General features: G+C 45.0%; 1 protein-coding gene across 1 annotated transcript in view; it reads right to left on the bottom strand.

Annotated features, from left to right (window-relative positions):
- The window catches only part of LOC120936109 (C-type lectin domain family 2 member D-like), a 67172-nt gene extending 60934 nt beyond the window's left edge, over positions 1 to 6238 (bottom strand). The window contains exon 1 of the mRNA XM_040348226.1: positions 6125 to 6238. Within this exon, the coding sequence (XP_040204160.1) occupies positions 6125 to 6136 (12 nt within the window). The 5' untranslated portion in view covers positions 6137 to 6238. The remainder of the gene's footprint in view (positions 1 to 6124) is intronic.
- Positions 6239 to 15578: the final 9340 nt, after the last annotated feature.

Raw genomic sequence — 15578 nt, 5'->3', positions numbered from 1 at the left:
GGCACGGAAAGTCGCCCCCCTAAATTTCGCGCCCGGGGCCCCAGCACCCCCTGCCCCCCCCCCTTGCTACGCCAGTGCTGACAGGGGCTATAACCCTCCCTTACGCTATCCAAAATTAAAAAAGTGTTGCCTACAGTTCTACTTTAAGCACACATTTCTGATAATTTTATGGAGAGGACTAAGAATATATAACCATGGCAATGGTGCAGCAGAAAACATATAGACAGTGAGGAAGGTTTGTGGTCTAGGATGATAGGACAGTCAAAATTTTAAGCAGCGACTACCCCCCCCCCCTTCCCAGAGTTGCGGAATGCCGGCCTCCCGCTTACCAGAAGCAGTGCGGTCACTTAATGGGGGGAGCTAGACTCATTTGCCTCTCAGCCCAGTCCGCCCCATAAGACTGGCGCTACACTAACAGTCTTTTCATGCTGCCCACCTGCAAAGTGCTGCCCTAGGCCTGGGTCTTGTTGGCCTAGGCCAGGATACAGAATTGTCTACAGTAGCAAAAATAAAAGCAGTTTAAAGAATATGCCCGAGTCCAGCATTTGGCATAGCCGCCGAATGCAGGACTTGGCCCTGCCCCCCGGCGCCCGCATCATTGGATTTGATTGACAGCAGTGGGTGCCAATGGCTGCGCTGCTATCAATCTATCCAATCAAGAACCGAGAATCCCGTGCAGAGAGACTGCACGTCCTCACCGTGGGACATTCCAGGGCTCAGGTAAGTAAAACGGGGGTGCTGGGGGGCCGGTGACTGACAGAAGTGTTTTCACCTTAATGCATAAAATCTCTTTAAGGACTTCTCACCCCCTCGCATGCCACATTTGTCATGGCATTTTTTAGGGAGGGGGGAGCGGGTACCTAGTTTTGACAGGTACCCAGATCCCACTACCGCTCATGCCACCTAGGCAACTCAAGCGGCAGTTCTCCTCTCTCCCTCCCTCCCTACAAAATTGAAATTAACATTTCTCTAGTCACTTTAAGACCAGGCCTTTTCTTGAACATTTTGCTTACAAGTTATTTTTAGTATTTTTTGCTAGCAAATTACTTAGAACCCCAAACATAATAATAAAAAATATATATATATTAGCAGAGACCCAAGAGAATAAAATGGCGATTGTTGCAATATATTAGCTCACACGATATTTGCGTAGCGGTCTTTCAAACGCATTTTTTTTGGGGAAAATTCACTTTTTTGCATAAAAAAAAACAGTAAAATTAGCCCAACTTTTTGTATAATGTGAAAGATGCTGTTATGCTGAGTATATTTATACCTAACATGTTGCGCTTTAAATTTGTGCACGCTAGTGGAATGGCAACAAACTACGATACTTAAAAATCTCCATAGGCGACGCTGTAATTTTTTTTTTTTACTGGATATATGTTTAGAGTTACAGAGGAGGCGTAGTCTATAATAATTGCTCTCGTTCATCAATCATAGAGATCATAGAGATACCTCACATGTGTGGTTTGAACACCATTTACATTACATTACATGTGGGCGTGACTTTGGTATGCGGAGGGATGGGTGCTTAAATTATTTTTTGGAGCACTTTTATTCCTATTACAGTAATACCTTCCAATGCGAGTAACACAGTTTACGAGCGTTTCGCAATAATAGCTATTATTTTATTTTTTTAGATACTGGCTCGGTTTTCAAGCGTTGTCTCGCAAAACGAGCAGGATTCAAGCCTCTGGGGTGTGCAGTACTACATTTGGTCAGACGTGTGGGGGTGCCGGTGACACTCTGAGCCGTACAGAGCCGCTCGGAAACACTCCGTTCCCGAGTCCCTCCGAGCCTATCTGATCGGCTCTGAGTGCTCTCCGAGCGTTTCTGAATGGCTCCCGGCGATCCCCCACACCTCTGTTTACATGCAGTACTGCATACACTAGCAGAGCCACTGGAACGGATTATATGAGTTTCCATTATTTCCTATGGGGAAACCCGCTTTGATACATGAGTGCTTCACAATTATGTGCCACTTTGTGTTGATCTATCACATAAAATCCCAATAAAATACATTTGCGTTTTTGGTTGTAACATGACAAAATGTGGAAAATTTCAAGGGGTATGAATACTTTTTCAGGGCACTATACATGTTCCTAACAAGTGGTAAGTGTTTTAAAACAAACTTGCTGACTTTTCTAGCTGTAGGCACTGTGGAGTAAATCACTGAAAAAATACACAACAAACTCACGTGTCTAGTCAAGGTTCCAGTCTGTTTCTAACTGCTTAGGGCACCTTCCATGTGGGTGGCAAGAATCTGCTTCCATAGAAAAGTGCCCCTATTGTGAACTTCTCCATAATGCCTATGGCTCCAGAGGTGAGAAGCGGGTCACTGTGAATTCTATGTTTTATCACAAAAACAGTAGTCTTGCAATAGGGATAGGCTTTTATGTCGGGTGTTTGCCAATTGTGCTCAGAGCTGGTTTTCAACACATAGTAATACTTTCACTACAGTTACGGATCGCCTAAAATATTGGAATAACCAGATATTATTTTCATGTCTTCTCCAGATGTTACAACATGTCCTACTTCCACGACTTTGCAAGCCTCGTCTGGAGTCTACATTTCTGTCCGATCCTTTGTTCCAGTTTACGAATGTCAAGTCCCTTTTTTGTTCATCTCTTTTTTTTTTTTCTACTTTTACTACTTTACAAGTGTAATATGTTCTGAAAGGTGAACTGCTCAAGAATAGGTATTCAAGAAATTGTAATTTCAATATTCAAGCCCATATATGCTTCCTCCTCCTTGTCCAGCTTGGTCTCTGAATTCTCCCAAATATTAATATTTATGAAGTCCAGTGAGTTCTGTGAATATATGACAAACCATATATGCTATATTTATTTTATTCACTTTGTTAAAGCACTTTCAGAAATGTTTATTTAAATTATTTAATGTATAGTAGCAATTGGCCATAATTTTTTCATTGGTGCATACTGGATTGTTTTTTAAGGCACTTGGTCAACTTGTTGGACACTGATTTTTAGATCTAAAAAAAAAGATCTCGCCCCACATTTTTCATCAAGGTGGTGAATTTTTTTTTTTGTGTCTCTTACCAACCAAGCCTATAGTTGTATGATCTATTTTTGTAATCAATATTTGATATCCATTAGCAATAAATCCATAGAAAGTACAGGCCGGCCACTCGACAGCTTCTCCATAGAAAATATTTATTGTAGCATTACAGCAGTAACATCATCCAAAAATGCTGATGCGTTTCGGCCTTAGGCCTTCATTAACCACTTAAAGACCCCTTCACGCCGATATATGTCGGCAGAAGGGCACAGCTGGGCACAGGCACGTACCTGTACGTTGCCTTTAAGAGACCAGCCATGGGGTCGCGAGTGCGCCGCTGAAGCTCCGCACCCGTGGGATCCGATCGGTGTCCCGCGATCGGTCACAGGAGCTGAAGAATGGGGAGGGGTATGTGTAAACACACCTTCCCCATTCTTCTGTGTGGCAGTGACACTGATCATCTGTTCCCTGCTATAGGGAACGACGATCAGTGACATCAAGCCTACGGCCACGCCCCCCTACAGTAAGAATCACTCCCTGAATTGCACTATAAGTAGTGCATGCATTGCCTTTCAAAAACTGACCCGAATTGCATGGTACTGCGGTACCATGTTATCCAGTGCAAGAAAAAGAGCTGCGTTTTGGGCTGTCCCTAGGAATATGATACCCACAGCAGGTTGCACACCTAGTGTTTTAACTGTGGTGCAGGAAATGCACATTGAACAAGGGTTTCCCACACACCACGTTCTGGTGTGAATGAGCCTTAAACGGCTACGTTTTACAACAGTAGTTTTGAAAATCAATTTGTTATCCCTTTTTTATAGGGCTGTTACTGATTAAAATTTTCGTGTTCGATTAATCGTTTTTTTTTTTTTTTATTGACTAATTTCGATTAATTATAACACACTTACAGATCCAGCTACTTTTAGCTAATCTTCTTGCATTGCAACTCTGCATTAGTCAGTGGTAAATGTGGTATACACTATATACAATCACCCGACACTAGTTCGTTTCCACAATCCATGACTTAACTTCACAGTTTACACAAATACGTTAGAAATTCAAACTGTAGCACTGACGTAAGTTATTTTTTCTTATTAAACTTTAAGAAAAACTTAGAAAGTTAGTTTAAGTTTAATTATAAAATGTATCTAGTATATTGACTGTCAGTCACTTTATAGTAGGCAAGTAGGCATCACTTTAGCCAGTCAGGCAGACATACCACAGTGTTTACATTTTCTGGAAGCAGACATGATCATATTTTATTGACAATATACCCTGAAGAACTGAACAGTCTTTCGCATGGAACAGATGTTGCCGATACACAAAGAATTGTCTGCACAAAACTGCTTCTGACAGGAAAACGATGGTTATTTTTGCCCCCTTCCCCTGATGAAGCCTGATGCATCCTCCTGCTCCCCAGCCCTACTTTTTTTTAAATGGATAACTTTTATAAATTAATACATTTTTATGAATGACTGAATTTTTATGAATTTTATCATATTAAGGGAACTTTTATACTGCTGTTTTAGCTCTGATGAAGGGGAAGGTCTAAATCCTGCAAGGCATTGCTGCTTTTTTTTCTATCAGTTATTTTCATTAAAAATACAATTCTAACCATTGGTGTGGTGTGTTTACTGCTTTTTACTCATCTGAATGCCTTGAAACACTGTTTATAAACAAAGCCTTTAGGGCAGGCAGCCCTCCAGCTGTTGCAAAACTACAAGTGCCATCATGCCTCTGCCTGTGGGAGTCATGCTTGTGTAGCACTACCCCCCAAGGAGCTGCTGGTTGTTTTGGGTGGCACATTTACCTCGTGGCTCTTCTGAATTCCTAGGGGTGAATGGTGCATATAGCAATAGTAAAAGAAGGTCCGCAACAAGTGTCTTTGCTGTGCTCTTTATTACCCAGCCGGGTAAAAACAATGAACTGGTGGTGAAAGGGATATAGTTTGCAGGAAGATGGAGAACAGCAGATTCAGGCGTAGTATTTGGAACAATCCTGTTCCCATATGTAACACTTTCCGTACCACTCCTGCCTGAGTGGGTTTAGTGTACCCGGACAGGCCCCTCTCTCTGACCTGGCAGCCGGAGTATCACTCGAACATTTGTAGGATAAAGTCTCTGCCACAGACCCTCCTAAATGGACTTCAGGGAGACACCTCTGCCACAGGCCCTCGCTGGTTGCAGTTACAGAGGTAATCCTCCTTAGGTTAATTTACGCCTGGATCTCCTTCTTAATGTCGCCCAGGTACCGACTGACAGTTGATCAATCCTTCAGTGTCCGGCTACCTTGATCCCCGGTGGTTTGTCGAAATCCTTTTGGATCGCCAGCCACTCATTGGCGCTCCTCAGACAGACTCCCCACCGAACAGCAATACCGCTTGGGATCCTCAAAGGTGGGAACCCAGTTGCTCACTGGGTCCCCGTCGCTGCTCAGATGTTCCGGGCCAACATGGCCCCGAAAACAGGAACACCGCGTGGCACGCACATGCCCCGGCCAGGTAGGCCATAACGCCGGGGCGTCGTGATGTGGCCACCCTAAAGGTGGGTGCCACACTGGACGAAAAAGACCCCAAACCAATGGCGTCTGCCCCATAAATATTCTCCCCCAGCATGCACAGCGAGGCTAAACCCTCCTGATTGGCTGCTGGGGAAGAGCACCCAAACCTTGACTCCACTGCTGCCACCTACTGCACAGGGGTGGGAAGAACACCCCAGTACAACAGAATAAGCCCACAGTACAGCCAAGCTGAGACAGAGGCCCTGTTTTAAGCATAACAATTTGGATCAGAGTTTAACTACACTCTGATCTCCCTTTAAATTTAAATAGCACCGGCACTTCAAAGTAACCAGGCGCTACACTTGTAACTGTCAGCCTTGCAATGCCTCATGGGACTTGTTCTGCTTCGCGTTATTGAACTGTTGTATAACACTAGTCAGACAGCTTAACAATAATTCAGAAGTCAAGAAACGTGAGACATCAGATCTGTATGTATTCTTTTTTCTGAATAACTGTAAAACTACAACATAAGCATAAACAAAACATATGTGTCAGTACATTAAACATTACACAGCAGCCTCAGTCCATCAGTAAGACTACTTACAGACAATTCCATCACTAGTCCAGGAATGTTTTATGTAACTATGTTTTGAGAGCTTCTCATGCATGAGTCTGCTAGATCCAGGAGCAGGCATGAAATGGAGGAAATACAGTTCCAGGTTAAAGGTTACTGCCTTTCTGGCAAAATAACCAACTCTGACCACTGGATGGCAGCAACGTCAAACTAACTTTGCAGTATAATCTGTAATGGCACATATTTACTATGGACAATATGTGCAGAACACTCCCTGTATGGCATAATTTATTATGTCACTACCTAAATAACTACTGCTATGCAAAAAAAAAACATATAAACAGGAAAATGGAATCCTAGCTAATCTGAGATCAAAACTATAATGTCAGTTATAGGTCTGAGATAAATTCTGGCTGTCTCATTTTTTACAATCTTGACCTCCACCTTTCTAATCCCTGCTTGGTAGAGCATTAACAAGTCCTACGGGCCACTGGTTCCTGCCCTCTTGGCTGTCCTTCAACAGAACAACATCACCCACTTTTACATTTGGGCGATCCTCAGTCCATTTCCTACGGCGTTGCAGATTTGACAGATACTTTCTCTTCCATCTTTTCCAAAAGGTGTCTGCCAAGCATTGTACTTGCTTCCATTGTTTCGCATGAACTTGTGTTGTACTTATGGTTCCAGATGGAGCAGACAAGGAGTTCACCTTTTGAGTCAACAACATTGCTGGGGTAAGGACCATAGGTGTATCTGGGTCTGAGGACACAGGAACTATAGGCCTGGCATTCATAATAGCTGCAACCTCTGCCATAAAGGTGCTTAAAGTCTAATGGGTCATGTGGGCAGGTTTGGCTTGTAGCAACATAGCGTCCAAGATTCGCCTGGCAATACCTATAAGTCTCTCCCAGACACCACCCATGTGTGAGGAGTGTGGAGGATTAAAGACCCATGTACATCCTCTGTCTTGGAGAAAGTCTTGCAATTGTGATTCGCTGTCACAGGCTCCCACAAAGTCTGTTCCTCTGTCAGAACAGAGCAGTTTTGCTGGGCCACGAATTGAAAAGAATCTCCTCAAGGCATTAATAAAGCTTGATGTTGACATGGCTTCAAGTAGCTCTATGTGTACAAAGCAGAAACAAAGAGTGTCTCTGGACAGCCGCAGACCGAACAAATTGTAGCCTTTATTGAAAAAAGGACAGCACTACAAGTCACAGCAAAGTGAAATAAAATAAAACTGCTGACGCGTTTCGCACTAACACGAGTGCTAAGTCATAGACTATGCTATGACTAAGCACTAGTGTTAGTGCGAAATGCGTCAGCAGTTTTTTTTCACTTTACTGTGACTTGTAGTGCTGTCCTTTTTCAATAAAGGCTACAATTTGTTCAGTGTGCAGCTGTCCAGAGACAATCTTTGTTCCTGCTTTGCTAAGTGCATTGCCTGCACCTGAGCTGTCTGCAACGGTGGATGTATGTCTGGGTTCCCACCTGGAGCGGCTATTCCCCTTTCCCCCAGCTCTATGTGTACAGCACGGGTAGACAAACAAGTGAAAAGGACTGCCCATCGTTTACTGTCTGTGCTGCCTCCTCTAGTGCGACGGGTTAAAACAGACCACGGACCAAATACATCTAAGCCCACATTGGTGAAAGGTGGTTGAGCAATTAATCTGTCCTCAGGTAGCTCTGCCATCTTTTGAGTTTGTAATCTTCCTCGCAGTTTGCGACAGATGACACATTTGTGTATAACAGCTGATACCAAGCGTTTGCCACCAAGAATCCAGAAACCTGCGGATCTAATTGCACCTTCTGTGATGTGTCGCCCTTGGTGAACTACTTGTTCATGATAGTACCTAACAAGCAACGTCGCAATGTGGTGATCATAAGGTATAATGACAGGCTGTTTCTCTTCCTCTGAAAGTTCAGCAAGAGACAAACGTCCACCTACTCTCAACAACCCATTCTTGTCTAAAAAGACGGTTTTGTTTTTGGAATGTCTTTTGTTTTTTGATGCAGTCAATTTCCTTCTGGAAATGTTTGTTTCGAACAGAAGAAATTATAACAGACTTTGCCTGAATAAGTTCTACTAGATTGACCGGTTCATGGAAACCTTTCCACCTTCTGACCAGATCGCTATTGTTTTCTCTCCAGAAGGTTTTAGCGACATAGATGAGTCTGGCTAGGGTCTTAACTAATATCTTGCAGCAAGAAAATCTATCAAAGCAATGTGAGTGAAGTGCGGCTTCAGAAGCTTTGGTACTGAAACTCGTAATTTCCAATCTGATTTCAGGGTCAGCTTCGGGCTCTATGAGTGGATAAACACTAGCAGTGTCTATCTGCTCACAGTGTGGTTGGTAAAAACCAAACATTGGTAGATACAAGTGTTCCCTGTCTGTCTCAAGTGGTCCTGCAACTTCAGCATGATCATTGTGTATCATCCCTTTAATGAATTCAATGAAATCTTTTTTCATTTCTGGCTTTCTCTGCAGTGTTTTGCTAAGTGAATGCAAACTAGTGGCGGCCCGTCCATTGGGGCGCCTGGGCGCCGCACCCCCCCCCCCAAAAAAAATAAAATTATTTAAACATGTCCCTTTAAATAAAAAAAAATTGAAAAAATGTCCTTACGTGCACTGTGTCCGGGCGCTGGGCGCCGGGCACAGTGCAGTGTGAGTAGCGCCACGTCTGTGCAATCACGAGATTGCAGACGTGGCGCTACATTGGCAGCAAAAAAATGCCTTTGTGGCTATGCCCATCGCGCCACAGCTTCCGGTGCAATGGACGTGCACTTTGGCCGTGCGGGTGCATGGCACCCAGTATATTACTGTGCCTGTGCCGACGTCAGGAAGTGACGTCGGCACTCTCTAGCCCAAAGGGACGCACCTCCGTGAGCCAAGCAAGGAGGTAGGTAAAACAGAAGCAGTTTCCCCCTGTTCGGCTCTGCGCCGGCATCCCCCATCCACCCACCCGCTCATTAAGTTGTGTTTTTTTTTTTCCCATGTTATGATTTTAATCAGCTGAATAAATAGTAAATAAATAAGACTTATGCTCTGTTCTGCCATGTTCTTTAACCACTTGCTCCCTTTCTTGTACGGAGTTCCCCTCAGTCAGCTGTAAAGATTTGGCTGGAGATGTCATCCAATAACCAGTCTATCCCTATCAGAAGGTTTTCTCCCGTCACTGCACTACAGTCTTGTATACACCAGTGATGGGTCAGCTCCAGTGCCTCACGGATGGCATCTTTTGATAAGGCACCGGGCAAATCTTGTTTATTGGCAAATACCAGCAACGTTGCTCCTGATAACCTCTCTTCCTGTAAGAGCCCAGCGAGTTCTTGTGCACAGTCCTGCAAACGTGCACGGTCTGCACTGTCAACCAATTAAGTTGTTTTTTGTAAGGTTCGGTGGATCGTCGGAAATAGCGTCCGCGGCACCCCCCCCCCCCCCCCCCTTACTCTCTTCTTTTAGGCTGCGGCCGTCATCCCCAGTTGAATCAAAAGTCCCCCCCCTCTTATTAACTTTTTTTTTTTTCAGATCGCTGAAATAGCAGCCGAATTAGTCACCCAACCCCCCCCCCCTCCCCCCCCCGCTTATTACAAATCTTTGTGTAGGTCTTGTTCCCATTTATGTAAGAATGGCGGTTGCCCCGTGGAGGAAAGTGATTGAAGGGCTTTATAAAAATAAGACAGGGGTCTCTCAACAGGTTGGTCCTCAGCAAAGGCAATTTCAATCGGTGTCAGCTCATTGAGTTGCTCTGTTCATTTAGCACTGCATACATTTTCACTGCCCCTTCTCTCTTGCCAGTGGGATACACAGTCACTAAATAGATTTTAGAGCTTGATCGTGCACTCTTGCCTTGTCCACATACTTCAGTGCAATTGGACATTCCTGAGGAGAGTGGAGTCTCTTGTTGCTCCCTGCCCTGATCTTTCCTGGGTTCTACAGTCTCTAGTGGGGCAGGAGCAGGGCCTGGGTGTAAAGCTGCAATATGTCTCTCACTGCCACATTCTGTACATTCTACTGGTATTTTGCAGTCTTTGGCAATGTGATAAGTAGATCCACAACACTTGAAACAGATGCCGTTTTGTTTAAAGAGGATGTCCACTGAAAAAAAAAAATATTAAAAGTCAGCAGCTACAAATACTGCAGCTGCTGACTTTTAATATCGGCACACTTACCTGATCCCTCGTCACTCTGCTGCCTCCCCGCCATCCTCGGTGAAGGAACCAGGAAGTGAAGTGCTCCGGCTTCACTGCCCGGCTCCCTATGGCGCATGCGCGAGTTGCGCTGCGCCTGCTGATTGGCTCCCGCTGTGCTCTGGGAGCCTAGTGTTCCCAAAGCACAATGGGGGACGGGAGGTGACGTCCTGCCCGCAGACTGTGGCCAGAAGTGGGTGCAAATACCTGTCTTTAGACAGGTATCTGCACCCCCTCCCCCCTGAAAGGTGTCAAATGTGACACCGGAGGGTTCCGATCAGCGGGAGTTCCACTTTAGGGTGGAGCTCCACTTTAAGGAAGGACATCTGCTCTGCAATGGGTTTGCTTCTAAAGCCTTTGCATTTCTAAACGTAACCTCTTTATGTCAACTGTACACCCATATGCAGCCTCACGGAAGTGGACTTTTTTCTGTGGGGCCCAGCACAGAGACCAGGGTCTCACTGAGAGCCCCAGGTAGCTTACTAATGATCAGGATACTAACAATCAGAACTCGGGAATGTTGGTTCCGGGTAGGGTTGCCACCTTTTCTTCAAGCCAAACCCGAACACTTTAGCGGTGGCATTTTTTTGGGGGGGGGGGGGTATATGCTACAAGTTGTAAAAGACCTGGGACAGGGGGGTGGGGAGAGATAGATATGTGCTGGGGGGCAGTGGCGGCCAGTGTGCAAATATTTTTTTGGGGGGGGCCCAAAAAAACTGATTCTAAAAAAAAACACATCAATTGCAGCCATTGTGCCCATCATATACAGCCCAGCCAATGTGCCCATGAAATGCAGCCACTGTGCCCATAAAATGCAGCCTCTATGCCCATCATATGCAGCCTCTGTGCCCATCATATGCAGCCACTGTGCCCATCATATGCAGCCACTGTGCCCATCATATGCAGCCACTGTGCCCATCAGGTGCTTCAGGGGTCAGATATGTGCTGGGGGGGGTCGCTTTGTGAGAGAAGAGGGCCAGTGCAAGGGGGATGGGTAGGGGGTAGGATATGTGCTGGAGGGGTGTTCTGGGAAGGAAGAGAGGGGTTGCCGGATTTCAAATCTAATCCACACTCTAATCCACACAATCCAGCATTGCCCCCCCCCCCTGCCAAAGCCCCCCCCCCCCCCCAGCACATGTCCTCCTAACCCCTCGATCACTCATATTTTCTACCTTGTCCTCCTTACCAGACACTCTCTCCCTCTACCTCCTCCATCTACAGAACATAATAAAAACTTAGTGCAGACCTGAGATCAGAGTGTCCCTGCTCCCCCCTCCTCCTCCTCGTGTGTGTACAGAACGGATAAGGAGAAGGAGGGGAGGAGCTGTGATACACTGACACTCTACTCTGCTGAACCAAGCTGCTGTCAGTGTCAGGCAGAGGGGAGACTCGTCACTCCCGGTGCAGTCCATGAGAAAGATGTGCCTGAGTCTGATGCAGTAGTAAACCCGAACACATCATTCAAAAACCGGACTGTCCGGGAGAAAACCGTACAGGTCGCAACCCTAGTTCCGGGTTACCTGATCGCTGTGATAGCCTCTGATTATTAATATTACTATAATAATAATACAGGCTTTATATAGCACCAACAGTTTGCGCAGTGCTTTACAACATGAGGGCAGACAGTACAGTTAAAATACTACTCAATACAGGAGGAATCAGAGGGACCTGTTCTGATTAGCTATCACAGTGATCAGTCACTGTGAGCCCACCCCTGGGTTTCCTTCCTCTTCTGAATGAAGAATATGATAAATTGTATCTTCCTCTTCTTGTAGGAGAGGAATTGTAAACAATCCAAGCGTGTAAAAAAAGAAAGAAAAAAAAAACAAGATAAAAGGTTTCCAGGGTTATTGTTGGGGTCAAGGTCAGGGTCAAAGGTTAAGGTCAGCATATTTTGTGTAGCATTAAAAAAATATATATTTAATTGGTATCATTGCCAGTTAGTGTCAGTTAGGTAGATTCACAACGAGTTAGGCCGGCTTATCAGTAGATAAGCCAACCTAACTCTGAATCTACGCCGGCGTTTGTTTAAGTGTATTCTCTAACAGAGATACACTTAAACAAAGCTAAGATAGGACGGCTTGCGCCGTCCTATCTTAGATTGCAATGTTTTGGCTGACCGCTAGGTGGCGCTTCCATTGTGGCCGGCGTAGATTATGTAAATGAGCTTTTACGACGATTCCCAAACGAACGTGAGCCTGCCGCAGTCGATTAACGTTGTTTCCGTAAGGCCTTAGGCGGCCTAAAGTTATTCCACCTATGAGGTGGAATAACAATGTTAAAGTATGGCCGCCGTTCCCGCCGCGAGGTTCGATTTTTTTACGTCGTTTGCGTAAGTCGTCCGCAAATCGGGAGTTACGTCGTTTACGTCCGCGTCAAAATCAATAGGCCCGTACGGCCTGCTTAGCCGCAATGCGCACTGGGAAATGTAGTCGCCCGGCGCATGCGCAGTGTCAAAAAACTTCAAAAAACGTGAGGTCAAGCCTCATTTCCATACAACACACCCCCTACAAGTCATTTGAATTAAGCGACCTTACGCCCGCTTGTTTTAGGCTACACCGCCGTAGATTAGCAGGTAAGTAGATTGCGAATCACTACTAGCCTAACTAATTTACGGCGGTGTAGCCTAAAAAGGCTAGGCTAGGCCGCCCTAAATTTAGGCCAATGTGTGTGAATCTACCTAACTGTGTTTTAGACAGGATTCAAAAAAATACAAAATGTACACTATTCTTTCTGGCTGTACTACAGGTACAAACAACAGCTAATATACACATATGTGGCATCACTGCAATTATCAGGTGCAGGAGATTTCAGTTTGGGTTGTTCTTTGGTGGTAAATACTGATAATCGCATGAAAAGTACATCTTATTAAAAAATATATATAATTTTTTTACTTTTTTGAGACAGTGTTCCTTTGATAATAATAATAAAAAAATATATATCAGGGAGATAATCCATTATCATTTACTACCAAAGGAAAGCCCAGTTTGCCCTGAAAATATCAAGTTACAATCCACCTCTATAAACTAAGCCGTATATACTCGAGTATAAGCCGAGTTTTTCAGCAAATTTTTTGGTGCTGAATATGCCCCCCCTCGGCTTTTTGCGCCTGATCTCCCGGACTTTGGGGACCCAGTACCGGCTGGCCGTAGGTCCTCTGGACCTCAAACTTGGCACACATATAGCCCCACTCCTCTACAAGTGTGCAAAGTTTGTTATCTGAGGGACCTACGGCCAGGGAGCACCAATTTTTAAAGTCGGGCACCCCTTCCATAGACTGCCATGTTAAACGGTGATTTCTCTGGTAACTTTAGGGATCCGATGCCGGCCGTAGGCACACATGTAGCCCCAATTCTCCTCTACAGGTGTGCAAAGTTTGCTGTCTGGGGGACCTATGGCCAGGGAGCACCGACTTTTCAAAAACGGGCACCCCTTCTATATACTCCCATGTTAAACGTAAGTTGAGGCATGGGCACAGTGAGGCGTGGACACAGTGAGGCACAGTGAGGCATGCAGATGGACACCCTAGGCTTATACTCGAGTCAATAGGTTTTCCCAATTTTTTGTGGTAAAATTAGGTGCCTTGGCTTATATTCGGGTCGGCTTATACTCGAGTATATACAGTTGTTGTGACAATATGTACAGTTTTACTAACTAAATGTCAAAGTTGCAAAATTGAGTTTAGGTTTTTATATTTGTTTTATTTGTAGGCTTGAAGGGGTTAGATGGCCAGAAAAAAATAGAAAGGAAAAAAAAAGAAGAAGTGAAGGGAAAAAAGAAGAAGTGAGTGGAAAAAAGGAAACACTTATTTTTCTCTATTATAGTTATAGTTATGAGCTCATCACAGCCACAAAATACATGAAGATTGTCTGGAAATGTAGGAGGGGGCTATCGGGAACTGATACTGAGAAAAAGAGTGCTTACACCATACTTAGTAGGGATTTGTCTTTTAGGAGAAAAAACCCTCTTAAAGAGCATAAAGAAAAGACCCGCCAACAATCGTGTTTACTGCAACCAGAACCACGCTCTAGCCATACGCCTCACTTCCCAGTCAGGCCTCTCCAGCCCTAGAGCCAAGAAGGTTCGAAGGATGACCTGTGGAGGGTTTGTGTTGGGCCTGTGCAGCTCCTGCCGCTCCCAGAAACCTCCTGTGTGCCAAGTGTGTTATAGATGTGGCCACAGACAAGGAGGCAGAGGCAAACAGGGTTAGAGATTATATCCACAAGGCCGTGGTTGATAACATACACCTGGTTGCTAGTACAACCATGCCTAGAAGTAGGCCCAAAACAATAAAGTCCCCCAGAGCATAGACGGGGTCGTTGCCAGTGCTGTAAATTTCCTCAGGGGGATCTTCAGAGTCGGAGGAACTGGCGGAATATGTGTTTTACTTTCAGTTTATAGAACCATACACTATGGCTATAAAGGAAGCCATAGAATGGGAGACTCCCAGCTGCCAGAAACAAGTAATCAGATACTCCTCAACTCTGAAAAAACAGGAAGCTGCATCTCCATTCATGTCAGAAATACTAAATTATTTGAAGAGGAATAGGAAAAAACAGAGAAGAAGATGAATACCCAGAATCCTTTTTCTAAGTTGAATTCTTTCAAGACTGCGGGTGCCAATTTTTGGGAGACAAAAATTACAGGCATCTCTTCCTATAGAAAACTCCACAACCTTTTAAGGATCCAATGGATAGACACGCAAATGCAGCTCTTAAGAAGATATACTCAGTTGCAGGAGCAGCCTGTTGTCCGACCATAGCAGTGGCCTCCATCTCTAGGGCTGTAAAGGTATGGATCACGAATGTAGAAATAGCACTGAATTCTAGAGAAGAGAAAGCCAGGATCGTTGGAAGAACTAAATCTGAAGTGGCTTTCCTTGCAGAGGCATCCATAGACCTCAAAACTAGTAGCGTGACTGATGTGACAGAAAAGAGACTGCTCTGGCTATGGTACTGGGTAGCAGATAGTGCATCAAAACATATGTAGCGCCTGTGTACTTTCAGTCCAGGTGCTATTCTAAATTTAGAGGGGAATGAGAGAGTTAGTTAGCTCTCATCCAAGTGATTTGTGCAAATTGGGCCTCTGTTCTAGCTGGGCTGTACTGTCGGTTCATTCTGTGTTCCTGAGGTGCCTTTCCACCCCGGGGCGGCAGGTGGCGGCAGTGAAGTTCAGGCTGGAGTGCCTCTTACCAGCAGCCAATCAGGAGGGGTTTTCCCTCGCGGGGCATGCTGGGGGAGGGTACTTCTTGAGCAGACGCCATTAGGCGGGGTTCTTGTTCTGGGTGTGGCGCTC

The sequence above is a fragment of the Rana temporaria genome, chromosome 4 (assembly GCF_905171775.1).
Source record: "Rana temporaria chromosome 4, aRanTem1.1, whole genome shotgun sequence".
NCBI lineage: Eukaryota > Metazoa > Chordata > Amphibia > Anura > Ranidae > Rana > Rana temporaria.
This window is presented reverse-complemented; position numbering and strand designations above follow the sequence as displayed.